At 44.6% G+C, this 23,775-nt stretch overlaps 1 protein-coding gene across 4 annotated transcripts; it reads left to right on the top strand.

The window, feature by feature from the left end:
• Positions 1 to 1,884: 1,884 nt before the first annotated feature.
• Positions 1,885 to 20,459, top strand: LOC144730726 (G/T mismatch-specific thymine DNA glycosylase-like). Of its 4 annotated transcripts, none has more exons than XM_078611441.1 (10): positions 1,885 to 2,003; positions 8,193 to 8,446; positions 9,254 to 9,615; positions 10,624 to 10,693; positions 11,828 to 11,963; positions 12,784 to 12,866; positions 13,376 to 13,470; positions 13,854 to 14,025; positions 14,932 to 15,054; positions 16,166 to 20,459. In XM_078611441.1, exons 2-10 carry the CDS (start codon positions 8,224 to 8,226, stop codon positions 16,306 to 16,308), a joined length of 1,407 nt encoding a protein of 468 aa, XP_078467567.1. In that variant the 5' UTR covers positions 1,885 to 2,003; positions 8,193 to 8,223; the 3' UTR covers positions 16,309 to 20,459. The 4 variants fall into 4 exon arrangements, with proteins under 4 accessions (XP_078467567.1, XP_078467565.1, XP_078467564.1 ...); XM_078611439.1 differs by having other exon boundaries at positions 1,907 to 2,023; XM_078611438.1 differs by having other exon boundaries at positions 1,907 to 2,031.
• The last annotated feature ends 3,316 nt before the right edge of the window (positions 20,460 to 23,775 follow it).

Genomic DNA, 23,775 nt, shown 5'->3' with positions numbered 1-23,775 from the left:
GTTAAACGTTGAGTTTTATAAGGGCACCACGGGGTGACCAGCCCCTCCCCACCTAGCCCCTCCCCACCCTCCCCTCCCCACCCAGCCCCTCCCCACCAGGCCCCTCCCCACCCTCCCCTCCCCACCCAGCCCCACCCCTCCCACCCTCCACCCAGCCCCACCCTCCCCACCCAGCCCCTTCCCACCCTCCCCTCCCCACCCAGCCCCACCCCACCAGGCCCCTCCCCACCCTCCCCTCCCCACCCTGCCCCAACCCTCCCACCCACCACCCAGCCCCTCCCTCCCTACCCAGTCCCTCCCCACCGTCCCATCCCCACCAGTTCTTCCCTCCCTACCCAGCCCCCCCCTGCACGACGGACACAATAATCCCCTGTGGGCTGGTGTAACCAGGAGGTCCCTACCAGTGTTTGCCTCTCTCCCTTATGTATATTCTCTGATCCACGTGTTTCTCCTATCATAGTTTCACATGTATTATACGTGTCATATTATATTGTTAGAATTGTACTCATGTTATGGCATGTTTTTTTTAATCTGGTATTTATTAAATCGGAGCGGTGGCGCGGTGATCAGTCTACTGCACTTTAAGATAATCGATTCCGGGCCACGACTAACATCAGTGGCGTGCATCATCGGGCAATTCGCTGGATGCAATTACCAGCGAAACGTCGTACAACTCAAAAATTGTAAATGTTGTGGTTTCACGCTTCAACACACCGGTGAGCTAAAGCAGTGAACTATTTTGTCTTTTGTCAACGTGACACTTTTTTGCTGATTGGCCGTGTCGGGTGGTGGAGGGTTACGACACATTTATAAATAACGCGATTCAACCCAAAAACGTTGATTATGAATTTAAATCAGTGTTAAGAGATATGCATACCTTATTACAGACCAATTCAGACCTTATTGGTCACCCCGTGACCTTTATACATCTCAACGTTAATTCTACAAATTCCCATCACTAGGGAGAAACACAGACACAAAATTATTTATAGATTTGAATCTTTCGTGACTGCAAGGATTCATACTCTTAGGTTTTTTCGGTAAAGTCACGTAGGTAAAATAATAATAATAAAATAAAAATAAATGAATATAACTAAATTAAATTAAATGTAGTTATTTTCATTTATTATTATTAACTAAATTAAATTAAGTTATTTTTCATTTATTATTATTAACTACATTAAATTAAGTTATTTTTCATTTATTATTAACTACATTAAATTAAATTTAGTTATTTTCATTTATTATCATTAACTAAATTAAATTTAGTGATTTTCATTTATTTTATTATTATTACGTGACTTTACCGAAAAAACCTAAGAGTACACAAAATTATGTTTTTTGTGCCCGTAATGAAACGACTATGCACCGTTTGGACCTGAAAAATCAATTTCCCTGTACAAGAATACGGTTCAAACCGTATGAGTTGACACGGTATGGGTATGTTCACTTAAGATGTGTTTTTTTATGCAATTGGCGACTAATCTCTTTGAGTTTTCACGATTTAAACCAAAACTGTCAATCAACCCCCACGCCCCATGCAAGATGGCGCTGAGTTTTACACATCGACGTGACGTCATGTCCTCTCAAAAGCATCGCCTTCCAAAATGGTGGAGTCCGTCTGTTTGGAAGGCGGTGATGACGTCACCATCGTTCGCCCCTCCCCCTCCACTGCGAAGTTGAGGGGTGGGGGGAGTTGCCCTTATCAGACCCCCCCCCCTTTCTCTTGCAATGTGCCCAACGCCCATTGGTTGAAAGGCGCGTGCTTGTCCCGTCGGGGGCTGGGCTACTGGAAAGGGGGCGGAGCTACTTGGGGAAAGGGGGCGGAGTCATCTGGAAAGGGGGCGGGGTCGTCTGGAAAGGGGGCGGGTCTACTTGGGGGAAGGGGGCGGTAACGAAGGCGTGTCCACAATTTTTGCCGGCATCGTCCGTTCTTTTGTTGGAGCAAGTCCCTGGGCCTTTGCGACCAGAATTGTATTCGTATCCCTCCTCTGACACAAAGGGTACAAGGCTCCGTCCGCGCGTACGTGTGTGGGTATCTCTCCTAAGCGCTACACAGTCTTGCTGCAACAACCACTCCAGCGGTCGGCGGGCAGTGTACTTGGCCCACCGGTGCCTTGCTTAAATTTTCGCTGCTACCGCTTGTGTGTTGGCTCATCGCTTTGGGGCCTACATAGACGAACAGTGCCCCCCCCCCTCTTCAGCTCGCTATTGAATGCTTGCCGGGGTTTCTGCTCGACTCTCTCACCCCGTGTCCTCTTCGCCTGCTGCTGCTGCTGCTTCTTCTACTGAACTCTGCGGCAATGGACGCTGTGTTGCCTGCGGGTAACGAGGCCCCTGCCTTTGGCTGGTGAGAGATGGCGGCGTTCGTGTGGTTTGTATTGGATGTGCATGTGTTGGCCGCAACAACAACGACGAGTTGGTGGTACATTTGGTTGAGCGCGTACAGCCACTTGGGTTAATCCACTGCTGGATGATGGCCTCTCCCCCACGTGTATCGTTGTGTTTGTATGAACCATACTTCATCGCGCTTGTCAATGTTTATGATTAGCACTGCATATATATGTTCGTGTATTTGTACACGTAGAAGCCACTTTTGTCAAGCCATTGCTAGATTGTTTTAATTCGACCATACTTCACCGGTCTGGTTCGTGTGGGTTGATGGCTGTGAGGCATTGACACGTGGCAGGATAGAAAGTACTGTACAACAACACGTGTGTTGCTGGACTGCCAAGAACGGAGCAGCAGAGCTGCCTAATTATTTCGATGCCAAGCCGATGGTTGGTTAATTCCACGTTAACGTGACGGGAGCCGGTCCATCCATTGGGCCGACGATTTTTGAGCAACGAAATGGGTTATTTTTTGTTTTATAGCAATGTTTTGTTTTAATATAGATAGGTTGCGTTACTGTATTTTTTAACTATTGGAAATAGGTGTAATAGTTAATTTATCGAACCCTTAAGATGACGTTGATACTTAAACTGCATTTAAATTATATTCCTGGTTCTTTCTGCATTTAAATTCTCGCGTTGTGCTACTTATTTGATTGGCCTCCCTTGATAATGTATTACATACTAATATACTGTATTCTGATCAAAAGTAAAAAAGCACTATCAATGTTATACCGCCCTGAAGATTGACGTTTTGGTGCCGTCACTGTTTTACTAAGTTTAGTACAGTACTCTTAAAGTAGTGCTCTATTTACCTCCCCTGAGATGATCGTTAACAAATGTAATGCAAAGTGAGGAATGGTTGAGGGAGAATGTCCTTTTTTAATACAGTAGTCCAGTGTGAGTTTAAAAACGTGAAATAGCAACAACCAAAAAAACACAGTTTAACCCTCAATATATCACACAGCACCACAGTTTCAGGACAACACCGGGGCAAATGGACGTGGCTTCCTGACAGGGTCTTGAGAGGGGGGTCGGAGTGCTCTGTTAACAATAATTTAGCTTCTGCGTCTAACCGAGAACGCTTTGTAGTAGTTTTTAAATGGACACAGCACGTGGTGGTTGGGCCATCCATTGTCGCCCCTCCCCCCCCATTGTCGTTTAAATCCACGACCGTTAGTGACGTCACGCGTGCCATGTGGGCCCTGACTGGCCATGCCAAAGGCAGCTGGAAGGGCCCTCCGATCATGGCCATTATAAACTTTAACTAAAACTCCTGTGGTTTTGATAATTGTTTTTTTTACCCTTCTATCTGGCATTATGGCTGCAAGTATTGTGGTCTATGCAAACATGACTCCTTGAAAAAAGGTGTCGGTTTTGTTGCCAGATAGAAGGGTAAAAAAACAATTATATTTTTTTACTGGCAAATGAGGTTCCAATGCTAGATTTGAAGCTTTCGTGACTGCAAGGATTCATATTCTTAGGTTTTTTCGGTAAAGTCACGTAGGTAAAAAATGAAAATTAATAAAAGTCAAATAAAACAAATAAAAAAATTCACGACGTTTCGGAAGCAACACAAGCCTCCGTCGGCAGGTGGAACCGTCACAGTCACGACAGCTGTATCAAGTAAATGAGAGATCACAAGAAATACTACCCGTATATATAATGGTTGAGGGGGGTAGGGCCAGGAACGGCACACTTTTTTTATTAATATTATTAATTAAAAAATTTTACCTACGTGACTTTACCGAAAAAACCTAAGAGTATGAGGTTCCAATGGTCCTGTTTTTTTATTTTACCAGGTAAGGTCCCCCAACACCCCCCACCTGAGCTACGTAGCTCTTTTTCAGAAGCGACCTGGTAATCGCAGGTCCCTTTTGAAAACGGAGATGGCTTTATTATCATCATCACGTAAATTGTTTTTATTATAGCAGCCGAATGTTGATTTTAAATTTGGAGGGAGGAGGGAAGTAGGAGGACCCGGAGCAAAAATCCATGCGACCACGGGGGAGAACGTGCTAATCACAATTAAGATTATATTGTGATTACGAATTACACTGGCCATTGTCAATTACGTCCTCCCAAACGTTCGGATATTGAACTGGTTTTAGTGGAAGCAAGAGACTCAACTTGGTTGGACTGGATACATGGGGTGCGTAGTAACAATTGCGGCAGCGTTTGTTAGCTGGGATTGCTCTTTACATTGCAATGGCCAATTACGAATTTATAATTGTAAATTATAATAGTTCTGGCCGTTAAACTGGTTTAGTAGAAACCACGTAGCTGAACTGGCTTGGTGAGGCAAAACCCAGCCTCTGTTCACTCTGAACAAGTATGGCAGATTTTTTTCAGCTGGGATTACAATTACATTGTGATTACGAATTATAATGACAGTAGCGTTGTTAGCTGAGATTACCCATTACATTGTAATTATCAACTACACAATTGGAATTGGAAATGACTCCCAACTTTGGCTGTTGAACTTGTTTAGTCAAACCAAGTGGTTTATCTGGCTTAGTAAAGTCTAGTTCACTACCATTGCAGCAGCATGAACTCGGATTAAAATTACATTCTGATGGCAGCGAGAGCTGGACCATATAAGTAACATTTGAGCGAGGTTTGCCTGCTTAAAATAAATGCGGGTGGACATTTCTCTCCGGTTCACACGACTTTTATTTTCAGTTTAAGTGGAAGTGAAATGGCTCGTGAGCTTATTCATCATTATATTACTCGTACCACTCCGTCGGAGATTAGTCGCCACTCACACCACGTTTTATTCTTTGATGTGGAAATTTACTGCGCAGCGTTTATACCTAACGACCCAATCCATGTGGCGGAGAAATGAACCGACTTGGTTTAACCAATTTGACCATTGAAAACTAGGTTAAACTATTTTACAAATACTTGCCAATTTTAACTCATCTGAAGGAAGTGCTGTAGTTTAAAGGGTTTCATTCCGGTTGTACCGAACCAGTGTGGTTACGTTTAAATTGCCACTTTTTTTTAATTTGTACTTTGTAGGAATTGTAATGGGTTCGAGTCTTTCTGGCGCTACCATTCACCGAAGTGCTAACTTGGCGATTGTTGTGAAACGCAACTTTGAATCGTGACAATTCGGGTTGGGGAGGCCCTCATTGCTCTTGACGACAATGATCGCGAGTGTAAGACTTTTATTTCGGTTAAGGAATCGTTGCATTCCTCGTAATTATATTCCATTTACGTGTAGAAGCCATGGGCGCATTTGAAGAGAGCAGGGGTAGGTGCCAGATGGCTCTGCATGTGACAAACATGACTTCTGAATGCCCCCGCCATCTCCTGCCCCCCCACTGCCCCCTGAGCTAATTAATATTGATGAGAGCGTCTGCCTTTATGTAACCCTCGGGGGCGGGGCATGATGCCGATCCATTCATTGACTAAAATCGATGCTTACACTCGAGATACATGCATAGAATTTCGATTTAAAGCTTTCGTGACTGCAGGGATTCATCTTCTTGGTTCTTTCGGTAAAGTCACGTAGAATGGGAATAATAAAATAATAAAAATAAAACATAATAAAATAATTCTCACGACATTTCGGCCACAACGCAAGCGGCCGTCCTCAGGTGAAGACCAGGTCTGTCGGGGAGACAGCGTCTGACGTCGTGAGAATTATTTTATTATGTTTTATTTTTATTATTGTATTCCCTTCTACGTGACTTTACCGAAAGAACCAAGAAGATAAATAGAATTGTTCCATGAGAAACAATTATTGAAGATTTCTACACATATAAACGTTACTTTAAGTAATATGCCTTCAAGAAAATTACCTTCAATGTCCCCCGATCTTGTTTGTTGCATCTAGCAACCTGAGCAGTGATGAGTCTGGTTAGTCCTTGGATTGGGTGACCGCCAGGACTTACCAGGTGTTGTGGGGGGAGTACAGCAACGAGGATTCTAGGAAATGTTGTTGCTTGAGTGTCTCTCTACCCCACTCCCCTCCTCGCTTGCATGGTGGGTTTTCTCTGGCTTCCTCCCACATGCAGCCTCATTAATTGCAATCTTAATTTTAGAACTTTCGTGACTGCAGGAATTATTATTTGGTTCTTTCGGTTAAGTCGCGTCTAAAGATAAAATAATAAATTAAATGAAATAATAGAATACGACGTTTCGATTGCAACACAAGCAATCATCATCAGGTATAATGAAATAGCGACATAAAATCTAACCAGATATGTCTGTCTATAGTTTTCTGGTTAGATTTTATGTCGCTATTTCATTATACCTGATGATGATTGCTTGTGTTGCAATCGAAACGTCGTATTCTATTATTTCATTTAATTTATTATTTTATCTTTAGACGTGACTCATTAATTGCATTTGACTCGTACAGCCACATACGAATTAAGTAGAGAATTTCATTTTAATGAAGATAGCGGAGAACTAAAATCTAACTCGTTTAATTGAATTGGTCAACCACCCGCTTGGAGCAGCATCAAAGAGCCTTGAGACTCAGAAGGGCATTCATGTATAAGTAATTGACATGTACATTTGGCGCAATATTAGGTCATAGAATGACCGAGATGGAGCAAACAAGATGCACAACATACAAGACTAACCATACAAATGAGATGCTGTAAATTGGATGAAAATTGTTGATTTTCAAATTACGACCCTTGAATGGTGGCAATTCGTATTAATCGCCATGCATTACGTGAATCCTTTGCATCCTGAGCAACCAGAGCCCCATTCAGCATTAATATTCGTGATGTGTGCCGGTATGCCACAAATTATATTCTTCCTCATTAAAATTAATGCCTTGGACACATCCAAAGATATTGCATCCAATTACTAAGCATGTGGTGTCAGTGGTTGGATCCTAGACTAGAAGCCAAATTGAAGTAAACAGCATGATGGAGGCAGTGTAGGGGATAGTTTACCGCACTGAGCCTGCCGATTTAAGTTTGATTCCCAGCCATGGCTAACCTCAGCAATGAGTGATATTTGAACTGATCCTATGCTCCCTTCCCACCCCACAATGACCAGTGTGAAATATGGTCAAACCCCATTACAAAAATTGGTATGGGGAGGCCTTTCTCTAGCAGTAGATTGACAGGACAGTATTTTTTTGTTCGTGTATGTATGATGGACGTCCTACATGGAGAAAACACTGCATATTCCAAACATAAGTGGACTCGACCATCGATGAAGCCATGCACTTATTGCCATACGAATCAAAATTACAAAGTGGTGACTTTTACATTTAACAAACCACTTAATCCTAACTTCTGTGCACGTCTCCTTAATCGCGTTCTCTCCTTTAGCTGCCACTATCGTTGGTCTCGGCTGCTGGCCATCCCTTAACGATTGTTCCCTGCCCAAGTCCGCCTGCTTTTCTTATCTGTCGATACGCATACGTTCACTAATCCATTTGTTTCAGTGTAATTCCGAGAGTTTGCCTCTCCATGCTTATTTGTGCTTTCAGTTTTTGCACCATTTCTTTAGTCGGGTGTCCCTGTTTCCAATCCGAATCTTGGCAGGTAATTTACACTGATTAAAAACGAAACTGCACATTTTCTCTGTTTTCGCGTTGTGCCGTGTATGTGGCATGTCCACTGCTTCATGCCACGTGCAGGGAGCTTCAGTCAGAAACAATAATCTCTGTTCCTCAACAAGCTCCCAGCAGGTGGAGCGAAACGTTGGACACATGCCAATTAATCGCAAGGCACAACCCAAAAACCGCATTGGAGTGACGCGTGGCACAAATGCGAACACCCACGCGGTAATAAGCACGCTTTGCTCTTGCATTTTCTACTGCTCCCACAGGCTAAACGCAGCGGACCCGCAGGTGTTGCAGATGCAGTACCAACGACTGCTGGCGGCCGGCATGAGCCATCACGCCGCTGGCTCCCTCGTGTGGAGCGGCCAGCACTCGCCGGAGTCTCCGCACGGAGCAGACCAACCAGCACACGAACCGGCTTACACGCAACTACAGAACGCGCAACCGGCGCATTGTCCGGACTTTGCGGGGCGGCCACAAGCCGAAGGCACTCTTCCAGAGCCGGCCAACCCCGTTCCTGGTGAGGCTTGCCATGTGACTTGGACCTAAGAGGGCGCTTGATGAGACGATAACGGGTACAGTTTTGATTCATAACATGCATGTGCTTAACAGCCCTTTATCTCAATCGGGGCCCTTCCCCATGCAGTGCAGGTCGTGGGGGTTGATCTTGCTTCGCCACGCTGGACAGGGTAGGTAGGTAGGTGAGAGCGCAGAGCCTAAATGGAGCATAGTCCAGTACAAGAATAAATTTTGTTGCACGACTTGCCCTGCAGCCCTGCAGCAGCCTACAAACACCGGTTTTGTGCTTGACTCACTCCTACCACACTGTTCATCTTCCTGTATCTGACAAAATTAGGTTCATTCACTGTGATTTCATTATTGGCATTTCATGCAATAATATTATAACCAGGTGATGGATCATTGCTGGTGGTGATTATGATCCATGGATTAGCTTACACATGGACCAACCAATTTGTGACCTTTTTCCAACATTGCAGGGGATCGCAGATGCAAGTTCAGATCCATTCTGATACTTTATTAGCAGTCAACAACACCGTCTCATCTACTGCAGAGATGGGAGTGGTGAAATTAGTTTATACAGCTGCTTGTTGCATTTTTTGCATCTTAGGAATGGGATAATTGTTGACGGTTTGGTGAGGCCTTCATCTAGCAGTGGATTTGTCATGGATGAAGGTAATTCATGATCTAACATCGGTGTTCCCCAATTTAATGTTAATGCCACCTGCTGATGATAATTCATCATGGACGTCCCCTCGCGGGTGTTCCTTTCTTTAGCCGATGATTATGATGTTGTTTTTGGTGTCAGTTGGCAGAGGACGCAAGAGGGCGGCTCCAAAAGAACCAAAAGCACCAAAGCCTCCGAAGGCACCAAAGGAACCTAAACCCCCAAAGCCACCCAAGGAGCCCAAAGCACCGAAGCCCCCCAAGGAGCCCAAGCCCCCCAAGGAGCCTAAGCCCCCCAAGGAGCCCAAGCCCCCCAAGGAGCCTAAGCCCCCCAAGGAGAAGGGACGGCCTGGGAGGAAACCTGGCAGCGGCAAGCAGGAGAAGATTACGGACACGTTTCAGAAGGTGAAGCGGAAGGTGGATCGATTCAACGGTGTCTCGGAGGCGGAGCTACTGCTGAAGACTCTGCCAGACATCCTCACCTTCAACCTCGACATTGTCATTGTGAGAATTCCCACAAGTTCACTTCCTTGTGCTTCACAACAATCGTAGTGAGCGCTCGCCACCCACCACCCTTTTCGGCCATTGAAGGTTAAATGTGGCAAAGCATTACATCGTTATTTTACAACACTTTTTTCAACTGGCACATTGTAGCCATGCCGCGGCCATGTCAAGTTAGGCCCTGGGTGGACAGGATGTGCCATCTTCTTGGTTCTTTCGGTAAAGTCACGTAGAAGGGAAATAATAATATAATAAAACTAAAACATAATAAAATAATTCTCACGACGTTTCGGCCACAACGCAAGCAGCCGTCCTCAGGTGAAGAGCAGGTCTGTCAGACTGTCTTTCAGACACTGTCTTTCAGACAGACCTGTTCTTCACCTCAGGACGGCTGCTTGCGTTGTGGCCGAAATGTCGTGAGAATTATTTTATTTTATTATTTCCCTTCTACGTGACTTTACCGAAAGAACCAAGAAGATGAATCCCTGCAGTCACGAAAGCTTGAAATCGAAATTTAAGGATGTGCCATGTCTTTTTTCCAATGCGGAAGCCAAGCTTGTGCTGCTGACATAAGTTGAGACACGTGTGGGTGATGTGTCCTCGATGTACTGGCTGCTGTTGTCACACTAATTGTACGAGTCATTAAGTCTCACCCTGGTCTGGGCCCTGCTTTGCTCCAAGCCGGATGCATTTTTGCCAGTGTGCCACGGTTGTGTCACGGCTCGGCCCCGCCAAATAGCCATGCCGTCTCAGCTCAGATGTGGCAGTGAAGAGGTATCCGGGGACACGGATGCATGGTAGATGTGGGGAAACTGATTGTTAATTCAATAGATGATTTTGTGGCACTTAAAAAATTGGTTAGATTATGCAAAAATGTCAAAACATTTTTATTGAAAATTCACTATTACAAAAATAGGGAGGTAGCAGGAAGGTTTGCATACGTGATAGCATACATGATCCCTGTGTGTTATGGATGAATACAATGATGATGGCTGCTGCTTTTCTCTGTAGATTGGCATCAACCCTGGCCTGATGGCAGCCTATAAGGGGCATCACTACCCTGGACCAGGAAACCATTTCTGTAAGGACCCACCATTCACAACGCCAGCAACAAAACGACTTGACAATATCTTTTGTTGTTAAGCTCATTTTTCGTGAATTGTTGTAAACAGGGGCGGTTTCTTCATTAGGGCGATTGGGCGACGCACCACCAATGTCATTCAACCACAGAGTCACGCTAGCCGTCACTGTGCCTCTGGATATAGTCCAATCAGCGTCATGCTACGTTCTGTGGAGTACTGCCTCTTTTTGGGCGATTTCCCTCCAGCTGAGAATCGCCCCGAGTGGTCCCATAGACTTACATTCAAAGATGTCTTTTTTCGAACGGGGGCACTGCAATGCATTCTCTATGGCTTCCGGGAGGGCTCGCCCTAACGTGCTTACGTCATCATACGTAAGCACGTTTCATCCAACAATATAATTTGTCGCCACCTAGTGGAATCTTTAATAAAAGAAACTTGAGTGGTTTGTTTTAATAGTGAGTATAGAAACAAACAAGATGTATTGTAAGAGTCACTTTATTTTTCATTAATATTAACGAAGTGAAGTTGCCTTTACATGCTTAAGCTGTTAATTTATCCATTGCATGGGTGGACCTTATCCTTATCAATCATCCAGACATTTGCCCCCCCCTGAGAGATTTTGCAGGAGCCGCCACTGGTTGTAAATGACCGAAAATATGTATTTCTAGCTTTGGTAAAATATAAATGCCCTTGTAATGTATCCATAAAAGCCTAACTGAGTCTTGAATCACAGGAGTGCCCTGAGATATTTGGACAATGAACTGAATGAGTGTTTGGCTTGTGGGAGGAAATGGGAGCACCCAGAAATCCCAAGTGTGAGTGATATTTGGAGATCCGCAGTTTTATTTAACCCACCTTGCAGCCCAAGCCTGCAGTACCTGATATTCCCTGCTAGATTCCCATCCAAGTACAAACTGGGCTCAACTCTGCTCGGCTTCAGAGAAGTTATGCTCTGTTTTAACTTAACTCTGGAATCTATGGGTTACGTAAACTCCCCTAATATAATCGGCATACTAACATAGAAAAACTCATCCCTAGTGTCTACCTATTTGCTTGAGCATCTGCTGTTTCTCCACAAGATGTTCTCAAGTTTGTTGTCGACCTAATTTACCATATCCTGTCTTTCTTTCTAGGGAAGTGCCTATTCCTGTCTGGACTCACAGACCAGCTTCTCAACCATCTCGATGACAAGTCGCTGCCAGAAAAATATGGCATTGGATTCACCAACATGGTGGAGCGGACCACTCCAGGCAGCAAAGATCTCAAGAGGTACACGAGGCTCTGTTGCCCTAGCTCTGCGATTGATATTCGCTTCAGCGGGTCATTCTCCAACACAGAGAGATCTGAATGGTTATTTTTTTCTCGTGACGTGATGCCTATGGCACAATCTGTTGCTGACATTGAGAGAGAAAAAAATTGCACGTATGGTCACTGGGTCTGTGAAACGGTCCACGTGTACCAGTACAACATCGAAAGCCGCCTCTCCGGCCAATGGGAGGTGAGCGTTTTGTGACGTGCCATAGTAATTAGGGAAGCAACAGGGCCCTTGGTTTTGCAGCACAGGCCAAGTGGTAGTATACGCTTCCCACAATGCCAGTGAACTGTCACCCGCCATAGCTCACCGGACTGAAGACAATCTGTGTTGCATTGTATCGATTATAATCGAATGTTACGCATGGTAGGCAGCCTTGTGTCGAATAGCAGAAACTGATGCTGTTTACTAGATATGCACTGCATATTATTATGTTTTATTTTTATTATTTTATTATTTACATTCTACGTGACTTTACACATGCACGTGTTTGCTGTGACGTCTGAAGACCAGGAATTTCAGTGGTGGATCTTGCAGCTTGCCCCCCCCCCTGGGTTTTAAATTTACTGTTTTACTCGAATGAAGACAAGCAACTGTACGCTGTTCTGGCCACAACACTACTCTCGTGTGTGCTGTGTAGACCTTCATTGGTCTCCCAAACATCACATTATCTAACAAGCAATGTAAACTATACTATATGGGGATATTTGTGTGTATCTACTTCTTTATAGAAAATGTGTCCCTGTGTGTGTATGTGTGTGCGTGTTTTGATTTCAGTAAGGAGATCAGGGAAGGAGGGAAGATTCTTTTGCAGAAGTTGCAAAAGTTCAAGCCGACTATCGCAGTCTTCAACGGGAAATGTAAGCGTCCGAAACTGCACCGGTGTAAAAAAAAAACACGCTCGTGTGACTCATGTTTATTTTGTTTAACCAGGTGGCAACTCCAAGAGACCAGGATTCATTTGCAGAAGTGACCCTTCATCACCAAAAAATGAGTTGTGTTGTACGAGTGAAGTTATTTTTTTACATGATACATTCTAGGGTTGATATTGGTATATACTGTAAATCCATTTCTTTATTAGAATACAGAGATCAAAATTCCACAGATACCATCAGGATAATTCTGACATTGCTTTAAAAATACATCTAAAACATTGTCGAAGAGTGCCCCTGCTAAGTTAAATTGCTGTATGCTGTTGCAGAATGCGCCCCATCTCGTCAGATCTCGGAGGCTAAGCAAACAAAGGATAGCGTTTGGATGACCACCGTGCATAAAACATGTGCTGTCGGCTGCAACAGGGCTACGTTGTGGGCAGCACGGCAAAATTTGTTGTACTGCACAATGCTCAAATATTCTTTGTTGTCCTCAGGCATTTTTGAAATTTTCTTCAAGGAAGTTTTTGGAGAGAAGATAAAAAATTTTCAGTTTGGTGAGCAACCAAACAAGATCCCTGAAACGGACATTGTGAGTTTGCGATCATTTTTTTTTTTGCCACGAGTGTATTTACATGAGGGCAAACGGATGTTGCTGCTACAGTTACTGTTCTGAGCTGTTTCTCGGCTCCGAAGTAGTTCATGCTAGGCTTTGATAAACCCACATGGCAAACATTGCCTCCCTTACTGGCAGACTATACCTGTCCGTGAATCATTGCACCTTCAGATGAGCCTTGCGCTAAAAGAAAGTTGTGAATACCGAACGTACTAAAAATAGTTAAAATCGTTATTTTATGGGCTGTGCAACGTACACAACTGCTGAGACCTGGGATCTGCCCATGGAGGAACGTTGTAAAACCCACCGCGTGCGTGCGTGTGTCTATCTGTCCGTGTGTTCCTCCGTCATGACGGCAGATCGTGTACGTGATGCCCTCGTCCAGCGCTCGCTGTGCCCAGTTCCCGCGCGCCCAGGACAAGGTTCACTTCTACATCAAGATGAAGGAGCTGAGGAACAGCACGAAGGGCGTCACACCCAATGAAGAGATCCAGGAGACAGAGTACACCTTCGACCTGCACAAGGCTAAAGGTGGTGCCCTGCTCCAGCTATGGCTTCCTGGGGTGACACAAGTATCTGGAAGCTGTGGTTTTAAAATTTGTATTGAATATTTATTGTTGTTAAAAGGACCCTTTTTAGAAGGGGGTGGATTGCTGCCGTGGTGTAATGGTTCGTACATTGGACTTAAAATCCAGAGGTCATCACCGTCATCGTCACGATCCATGGTCGGATAGCACATTTCGTAATTTATTTTTCCACTTTCACCTGTCTTGTGCCAATATGCTCAAGTAGTCCATATCTTTCTGGCACCAACCGCCTATGTAGTCAAGTCATTCTCTGTTGGGTCTTTCTCTCTTTTTAGTTCCTTCCATTTTTCAGATCAACACACTTTTAATTTAGATGTAGCTGGTTCAATCTCCTGGCTTAGAAGTTGAAACAATGGTGCAAGTATCTTAAATCCCCCCCCCAACCCTACACCATGGTTATCCGATCAGCAGGGCGCGTGTGGTGTGGGGTAAAGTGCGGGTATTCCCGCACTAGAGGCTGCCTAGTTCCCCCTATATTCAAGGCCCTTCTGCCATCAGTGGTGTGAACAAGAGAGTACCAGAAAGCAGTGCAGCAACATCCATTGCTGTACCATACGTCGAAGCTCTCTGCCTTCAACCCACGGTGCCCTGCATGGTGACGTATCTTTAAATAACCCTCACGACTTGCACTGTGTCGATCCAGCAGTGGATTGATAAAGGGCTGAACGTGTACATGTATGTACATGCAAAAGAGGTCCTGACTTCCTTGGTTTGGCTCTGATCTCAACAGGGGCATTGCCCCAGGCCAGGTGATCTGTAAATGAGCCATGTGGCTTGCCTTTCACTGAGCTGAGTAGCATTTCACTAATGGGGACCCGATGACGAACATTTTATGCTTGTGTGTTTGCAGAGGATGCCAAGTTGATGGCCATCAAGGAGGAGAAGCACGACCCAGGATACGACGCGGCTTATGGAGGAGCACCTAACGAGTCGGAACAGAGCACGTCCTGCAACTACGCTCAGTTGCAGCCAGGTACCACTTGCGCGCTCCATTAGTAGCGGAGCGAGCCGTGTGATCCACCACTTCATAATGCCATGTTAACTATACACAGACAAGGGATTGAACAGTGGCACAGTGGCACAGTGGTTAGTGCACTGCACTATGAGCCCCGGCAGCCACGAGTCCGATTCCTTGCCATGACTGATGTGAGCAGCGAAGTAATATTTGGATTGTTCCTGTGTGGATCCAGCAGTGGATTGACGAGGCTAAAAATGTGCATGTGAGGGCATGCGCAAAAGAGGTTCACACATTAACAAAGCCACACTGACTAGCATGGTGAGGTGTGTGGTCGAACAAACCTCAAGAACCAAACACGGTATGGAGCGGCCTTGATCCAGCAGTGGATTGACACTGCGTGCTGCAGCTTCTCCAATGCAGAGGGTTACATTGAAAGCGCACTGGTGTTGCTGTGAGGGAATTACCCTATTGAAAATCTGCCACGTTGATCAAAGCGGCTACCCGACACTTGGAGAGACTAACCCTGGCACAAAGGACTCTATGCAATTACGTAAATGTATTTTGCCCCTACAGCTGTCGGCCTCCTTACTATTTTTTACTGTCCTGCGCGTGACGTCACTCCACGTCAGCCAGCCCACCTCATTAATACTCATGAACAGGTGATGGCCTCCAAATGGACCCCCCCCCCCCTCCATTAATAATCATGAGTGGGTGACGTCACTCCACATGGGGGGCGAGGCACCTCCCCCCTCCTCAGCGTCAACTTCCAACCCTCACTACAAAGGCAGAACCATCGCGTCACGTGATCTCCGTAACGCTGTTGAGACATCGAAGTAAAAGGGATGTCATGATGAACAAGGGATTATAACCTTTAAATTGAATAAGTCTGTCACCGCGACCTTACAAATTGCACACGAATTGATACAATGAATATCACGTCGCGGTCTGCTTTTCGCTTGCAAGTTTAAGATTTACTGAAATACACCCGTCCTTGGACGGGAAAAAGGCTAGTAGTGACAATCGTTCCGAAGACACATGCTTTGAGGCAAGCATTGCACAATCCATGTGTATGTGTGATTATATTTGTTGTCCCAACTTGCTTTTTTGTTTTTTCCCCCGTTCGCAGCGGACATCTCCATGGACTCTCCGCAACAAATGCAGGACGATTGCCCGGGTGGCGGCTGGATAATCCCGCAGTTCGAGGGGCAGGGCATGGACGTGCCCGGACTCCCGCCTGCCCCGCAAGCCACCCCCCAGAACCCAGTTTGACTCCCGCTAATCCAGGTTACTGCTGCGGCTGCCTGCGTAGTGACCAAACTCACCGCAGAGAGGTGGGGAAGGGTGGAGGAGGGGTGGTGGGGTGATTGGAGGGGGGGTGGGGAGGCCCGTGTTCTAAATGTTTTGTCGATTGAAAGACTGCGACGATCACCTGCAGCATAAACATTTCCATGCTCTCCCGTCTGCTCGGCCCCTGGCTTCATCGACGAGCGCATTGGAGGAGGGGGTAGTGCTGCATCTCCCTTCCTGGAGAGGGGGGCTGTTACGGGTGCTATTGTTTTTACCCCCTTTCAAACCCTCCTCAGGTTCACGTGAAATGTTACCGAGCAACTTTTATTATTATTTTTATTGATAGCTACTGACGACGAGTAGACGTTTTAGCATGTGAGGAAATTACCATTGTTTACAGGCATCACAACAACAAAACGAACTTAAACTACCGCTTGGGTTTTCGTGGTTGTGTGTGCGCTTGTACAGCTTTCCAATGTTTTTCCAGTTGCTGAATAATCTCCCAGTACGCACGAGTGAAACATCGGATGTCGTGCCGAACGAACACGCATTACAACATGAAAACGCATTGGAGAGCTATGTTAATTTATTTTGAAATTGCACATCGGTCTAAGGGAATGCGCTTGCGTTAATTCCGGAAACGTCCGATGTACCTTGTGTTTTGCATGTACATTGCTTCTGAAAGTTTAAATTGACGTGTTCCGCCGTACAATGATGTCAAGCCTGAAGTAGGGCGGGTGACCCATTTTTCGATACCCCAGTAATTTCGAATGACCTCTACTTGCACGTTGTTGAATGTTGTAAGAATTTTACATGGGATATATATGATGGTGTGTCAGGAGAGATTGCTGGGAGATGCACATACAAATCTGGTTTAAATTTTCTCCCGATATATCTCCATGTGTTATCTATCAATGGATCGCCCTGTCTGAAAAATATTGATCACGTGATGGGGTTTTTTTAAGTGCTGGGTGCACACGGCTGCCTGAATGAAGTGTCCGATGGTTTTTTAATGATCATCAGCTCTTCGCACGGATCATTGGTACTCGGATAGTTGCTCCGAAGACCGACCTTTTTAAAACACCGCAGCAACGTTTGCTTGAATTGTTGCATAAAACGCACCGAAAGGATGGAGGAATCCTTGTATACTAATTTTTAACCTTGGAATCACCGAATTCGGTGGTCTCATTTGTTGGTACAATTTTAACCCAAACAAGTGATGAGTGTTGTAGGATTTGCGACTATATTAGAAGTTGAAAATATTCAGTTGTGTTGAGTTTTAAATTGAGGATTGAACTAAAATAATGTCATCGCTATGACGGAGTACCTCGAGTTCCCCAAGTTAAGTGTGGCTTGCCCACATGATAGTGTGGCCTCGTTGTACATGCAGTCTGGCCCCTGTCTCTGTGAGATCCGCTTGGCCTACCTAACTGCATGTGGCACAAATCGGTGCAGCTAATGAGAACTTTCGGGTACAAGTGTCATCTTGTGGGTTGGGCTGTGTTGAACATTTCTCTCAAGCTTTTGCCACTAGGGGCCTACTGCAGGCATCTTCACGAGCTGAAGTGCAGAGCTGAGATGAAATGGAGTTCAACTCCTGAAGATGCCCGCAGCAGGTGCGTGGTTAAAGTTTGACGGAAGTTTCGCTGGACCACGTAGCTGAACCCAGAAGGACCACACTCGGATTAAGAGTGGCTGCGAAAACCTACGTGCGAATGAGAAAACACGAGATTAAGCGGCACTTGTGGCGATTTGCGAGATATGGTGTTATGGGCTTGTTCAAAATGTTATCTTTGGGCAGCTATGGTTAAGAACGCGTGCTTGTCACTTGAATGATTGAATGGACACGATAGTTACCATGAAGGGCAGTAATTGGGTAGTTATTGAACACTATTTTCTCCAAATGTAAACCTATGGCCTGTAAGTTGCAGGGATTTTAGGTCGCAACGCACTTTCACCTGTTGCGCGCTCGCAGGATAACACGGCACGAATCTACAGCCATTCTTCACTGCCACCTTGTGCTTGCACGTGCACGCCCTACGTAACTCTCACGTCCAGTTGCACTCCTGCGCACACAACCCGTGCTTCTTTGTGCCCCATTACTCTTCAATGTCATGGCCCCCTCCCACATCCACGCCAATGCAATATTTCAGATATTCGTGGCAGCGTCGTAAACATTAGACTTTTTTTCAACATAGTTGCCATCAGCATCTGAAGTTTATTTCCCTCGAGTAAAACCACATGAGCTAAATAGCGCTCTTTTAAGAGAAACTATTGTCACGATTGCAGCGCTTGTGCCAATGTGAAACCAGGTCAGAATTCCATCCTGGTTAAATGATTCATTGGTGTCTTGTATGACAGCCATCCTTCAGTATGCTGAACAGATACAAATGTTGAGTGCCAGATCTGGGATGTGCGGTGGATGGGCGGGGTTGGGGCAACAGAGTCCATTCGGACTGCTATGGTCTCTGATTTTCTCAGGCTCCTGTGTTGGTCTGGAATTGTGTTGGAGGGCAGCTGACGATGTGACATTTCCATGAATATCTAAAATTGTGTATATTGCCTCAATAAAAATATAAAGTTAGAAAAATATATAGGAGGCATTACTACTTTTGGGGAGTTCTTCGTAGTATAGTCTAGTGTAGTTGGGTTGCCTGTAATGACTGAATTTCACCATTCCTCAACTGTACTGTATATGGTGCTACTTAAGAGTGGATTTGTTGATTTAAGTTGCGAGTGTAATTTTAATTACTCTAAACGCAACTTTGATGCCGGTTATTGGTGCTAAACTTGTGTGTAGGTATTTGCTACTTTTTTTTAGAATGGCCAGCTTACGGTGTAGTTTGAGTTGCTATCTTGCCACGCAAATGCTTACGAATAGCCTGATTTTTTTGAATGCCTTATCCAAGGTAGGGCCAATTTGGAGGGGGGGGGGGGGTGCTCCCTTGGGCAACTTTATTGGCTAGGTCCCAGTGCTGCTGCGTACAATTACGCGGTTGTGCCCTACGGCTCTGATGCGTTTGTCGTGTTATACTGCGTGCTGTTCGGCATGTCTTACTTTTTGTTCCGCGAGTTGGGAACAACAACTTCCAATTCATTTGGAAGTAAAACATCAGACGTGCCGAACAATGCTTGGTACAACCAGAAAACACGTTAAGCTGTAGGCCCAATGTTCCTTCTATACACTGGTGGTTACTTGGCACGCAACAATTCACCACCCACCCCAGGGATATGATGAATCGTCACGATTCAGGGTCTAGATTCTGTTCGAGAATCAATTCTTCTCTCATTCTCATCACCTTCATTTGTTATCGTTTCTCATTTGTGTTCCGTCTAGTTTGTACAGTATTGTCTGCTGCATTGTCCTGAACGTCGTGACGTCGGTATGTGATGTGTGCGTACACAGTAACAGAAATTGCAAATTATTCTCGCACGCACAACTATGAAGTTCCTATCGTGAGATTGTGAGCGTAAGAATCGATGTTGACCGATGATTCGGTGCATTTCGTTATGCGTATGGCAATGAGAGGCCAGCCCTGTGCATGCTGGATCATGAAAACAGGCTGAACACACCTACTCCTTTCACACAGGATATTGTGACTTTTACCAATGGTTGGGTTGGTTCCTGGAAAAGCCACGGGTCCATATTTACATCCAGGGCCCAAGCCATGCATTTATACATTTTTGCTCAATGGGGAATAGCTGTGCAGATCCTATTTGTACAGCCCTTTTTTGTCACTCCACTGCTGGATGAGGGCCTCTCCAAGCTCCGTGGGTTGTGACAATTTTGACCGTACTTTGGTCCGTGTGGGTTGCTGAATTGGTGGGAGCTGTAAATATTTGAGCATTGTGCAGTACAACAAATTTTGCTGTGCTGCCCACAACGTAGCCCTGTTGCAGCCGGACAGCACATGTTTTATGCACGATGGTCATCCAAACGCTATCCTTTGTTTGCTTAGCCTCCGAGATCTGACGAGATGGGGTGCATTCTGCAACAGCATACAGCAATTTAACTTAGCAGGGGCACTCGACAATGTTTTAGATGTATTTTTAAAGCAATGTCAGAATTATCCTGATGGTATCTGTGGAATCTTGATCTCTGTATTCTAATAAAGAAATGGATTTACAGTATATACCAATATCAACCCTAGAGTGTATCATGCATGTTAAAACCGTTTGACTCGAATCTGTTCTTTAAAAGAGCAGGTTTTAAACTTTCAGCATCGGCAATTTTCTACGCTGGATGAAGGCCATCCTGCACGTAACCATCTCTCTCGGTCCTGCAATGTTGTAAGGGCAGCTCACAGCGGCACTTGAACTAATCTCATTGCTCCATCTCCACGGTGGTTGCCTATTTTGAGGTGATCTCTCCTTTGACCGCCACAATCCGCTGTGTTTATTGGCAATCGTCCCTTCTCATGACGTCCTGCCAAACTCCTTAAGTCATTGATGTGTGTTCCCAGGCCAATGTTTCCTCATCTCAAGCAGTATGTCAATGCTTTGCATGCTTCTCTGATAGCTGCATTTTCTTTGCAGTCTTATATTTTCCATCCGCAAGTTGATGGCAGTAATGTCTCCAAGCAAGTTTTGTTTTAATATATCCTTTACACCATCAATTTCATTGTTCCAAAGAACACTTCATCCCGATGTTATTTGCCTTTTTGGAGTCTTGATACACTGTCAGTTGAAAGATTCTGCTTTGTCTGCAATAAGTTATTTCAACGCCAAGAAAAATTGTACTTTCTTTTTGCTTTGCTCGTGTATTTATTGGGTCCAACATTACAACCTTGAAAATATGTTAAATCATTGTAAATACATTTTCATTGGTTAAATCTTGTTTGTAAATATGGTATGAATTGATGCCAAATTATTTGGTCATGCCTTCACGTTTCCAATGTCTGGGAATATTTATTTTACTTTGGCGGGGGAAACAAAACCCAGCATTGGTGAGAGCGGATCTCCGTTTCCCCCACTACTCATTTGTACCTTGCTGCTCTCTTGCAGACGCCAGTGTGGCGGTTTTATTAATTGTAAATGTTTTTGACGATTTTTGTTTTACCAAAAATTAAAATCCAGCTTTTCAAAAACAGAACACTTAGCCAGGGGCTTGCATTTCGGCTGGGTCTGTGGGGGTTAAGCATTCACTTTTGTTCTTCTTGGTTCTTTCGGTAAAGTCACGTAGAAGGGAAGTAATAAAATAATAAAAATAAAACATAAAAAAAAATATTTTATTGTTATATTATGTTTTATATTTATTTTTATTATTTTATTACTTCCCTTCTGCGTGACTTTAACCGAAAGAACCAAGAAGATGAATCCCTTCAGTCACGAAAGCTTTAAATCGAAACATCCACTTTTGTTCTTCTTGGTTCTTTCGGTAAAGTCACGTAGAAGGGAAGTAATAAAATAATAAAAATAAAACATAAGAAAAAAATATTTTATTATTATATTATTTTATTATGTTTTATATTTATTTTTATTATTTTATTACTTCCCTTCTACGTGACTTTACCGAAAGAACCAAGAAGATGAATCCCTTCAGTCACGAAAGCTTTAAATCGAAACATTTACTTTTCCACACCCAGAACACCATCCAGTAAACCTCTCACTATTGCTGTGGCGCTACACATCACATGCCTGCAGCAGTCTTCCAGACACCTGAAAAGTATTCGAGTTCTGCTGTTACCTAAAGGCTTTAGTGAAGCGGTCTCCTATTTTGTTCATGGTGTTTTTTGATCCATCCAGTTCTGGAATTCTATAATTCTGCAAAATACCGTGAATGCCTTTTTTCGCCTGAAGGTCTTGGCTTTCTGGTTCAGCCACTCCCTAAACTCCGCTCCTTGTGATGAGATGCAGAGACTTTTATTTGATGGATACTTCAAAGTCTTACTGTAATGCGGGGTGGAGAAGCTATGCTATGCCTCACGGGCCCGAGTAATTGATCGCAAAAGTAACAAGTATAACCCGTAAAAAAAAGTTTTTCACTATAAATCCTCTATATGCGTGGCGGCTAGAGTCCTCTCGTCCTCTGGCTTGAGATGGCTGCCACCTATGGGTCAGATGATTGCATTGCACCATTAAGCAATTGGTAATTAAATATAATATTTTTGTCCTAAAAAGTGTAAAATTTTGGAAAATATTTTTCACGAACATTAATTGTCACGCACAACGAGTCTGTGTGCAAAATGTCAGCTCGATTGGATCACGGGAAGTGGGTTAAAAAACGACCGAAAGATTTGCACCGTCCTAAGCAAGCAAGTGAACTTAATATAAATGATTTAAAAATGAGTCGTGGAAAGGGCTGCCTGCTGCGGTGTGCATCAGAGGTAGTTCTTTGAGGTCCCATTCAACGTGCAACGTTGGGTCAGTGCTGGACTGGTTCGAACCGTCGGGGCAACATTGGGCAATCGTTCTGTGTGTATTGGTGCATTCGAAAACATTCGGATGTTAAGAGACGTCGACGACTGAATAAAAGTGGCCTTTGGCAGGGACATTACGAGAAGAAATGAGATGGTCGGTGGTCGAGACTGACGGAATTCGGCAGCCCAAGGGCACGTCCACCGTGGAGATGCAGCGATGAGATGAGCTCAGGAGTGTTGAGATCGTACGTTTAACTTATTTCGCACCGCACGTAGCCAACCGTGTTAATCGGAGGTAGCAGGGCCGTGAGGGGTGGTGACGACTTGGGCAGGGCCGTCATTCAGCAGTGGATTGAACAAAGGGCATTTATGAATGTTCTTGGTTCTTTCGGTAAAATCACGTAGAAGACAAATAATAAAATAAATAAAAATAAAACATAATAAAATAATTCTCACAACGTTTCCCCGCAAGACCTGGTCTTCACCTGAGGACGGCTGCTTGCGTTGTGGCCGAAACGTCGTGAGAATTATTTTATTATGTTTTATTTATTATTATTTTATTACTTCCCTTCTACGTGACTTTACCGAAAGAACCAAGAAGAAGAATCCCTGCAGTCACGAAAGCTTTAACTCGAAATTTAAGCCGTTTATGAATGTTCACGTAAACCCACCGCCCCCAATCGGCCACTAGAGGTCGCTATATTCAACAATAAAAAAGACGGTGATCAAATGTTTCTAATCGATATTCCCCGCCCCTGATGATCGCACTACACAGTGACGTCCTTCACTCGCGACGTTTGATGGCAGTGGCTCGAGGAGCCGCCGCCGCGGGCTATCTTCTCCAGCGAGCAAACTTCACTCCATCTCCTCGGGGGACCGCCCTCTCGGGCAGGTGACCACCTAAACTAAAAAAAATGACACCACTGAAACTGCTTTCTTTAAACATTTTTAAATCGATAACATTGCATTCGAGCAGTTTATCTCTTCTGCACGTTCCTTTCCAATTCTTTGGCGAGAAAAAAAAACTTGACACCATCTCCACGGGGTGGGGGGGGGCTCTCGTTACCACCTTCCCTCCTAATCGAACGTA

Source organism: Lampetra planeri, chromosome 36 (assembly GCF_965212315.1).
Source record: "Lampetra planeri chromosome 36, kcLamPlan1.2.h2, whole genome shotgun sequence".
Taxonomy (NCBI): Eukaryota; Metazoa; Chordata; class Hyperoartia; order Petromyzontiformes; family Petromyzontidae; genus Lampetra; species Lampetra planeri.
This window is presented reverse-complemented; position numbering and strand designations above follow the sequence as displayed.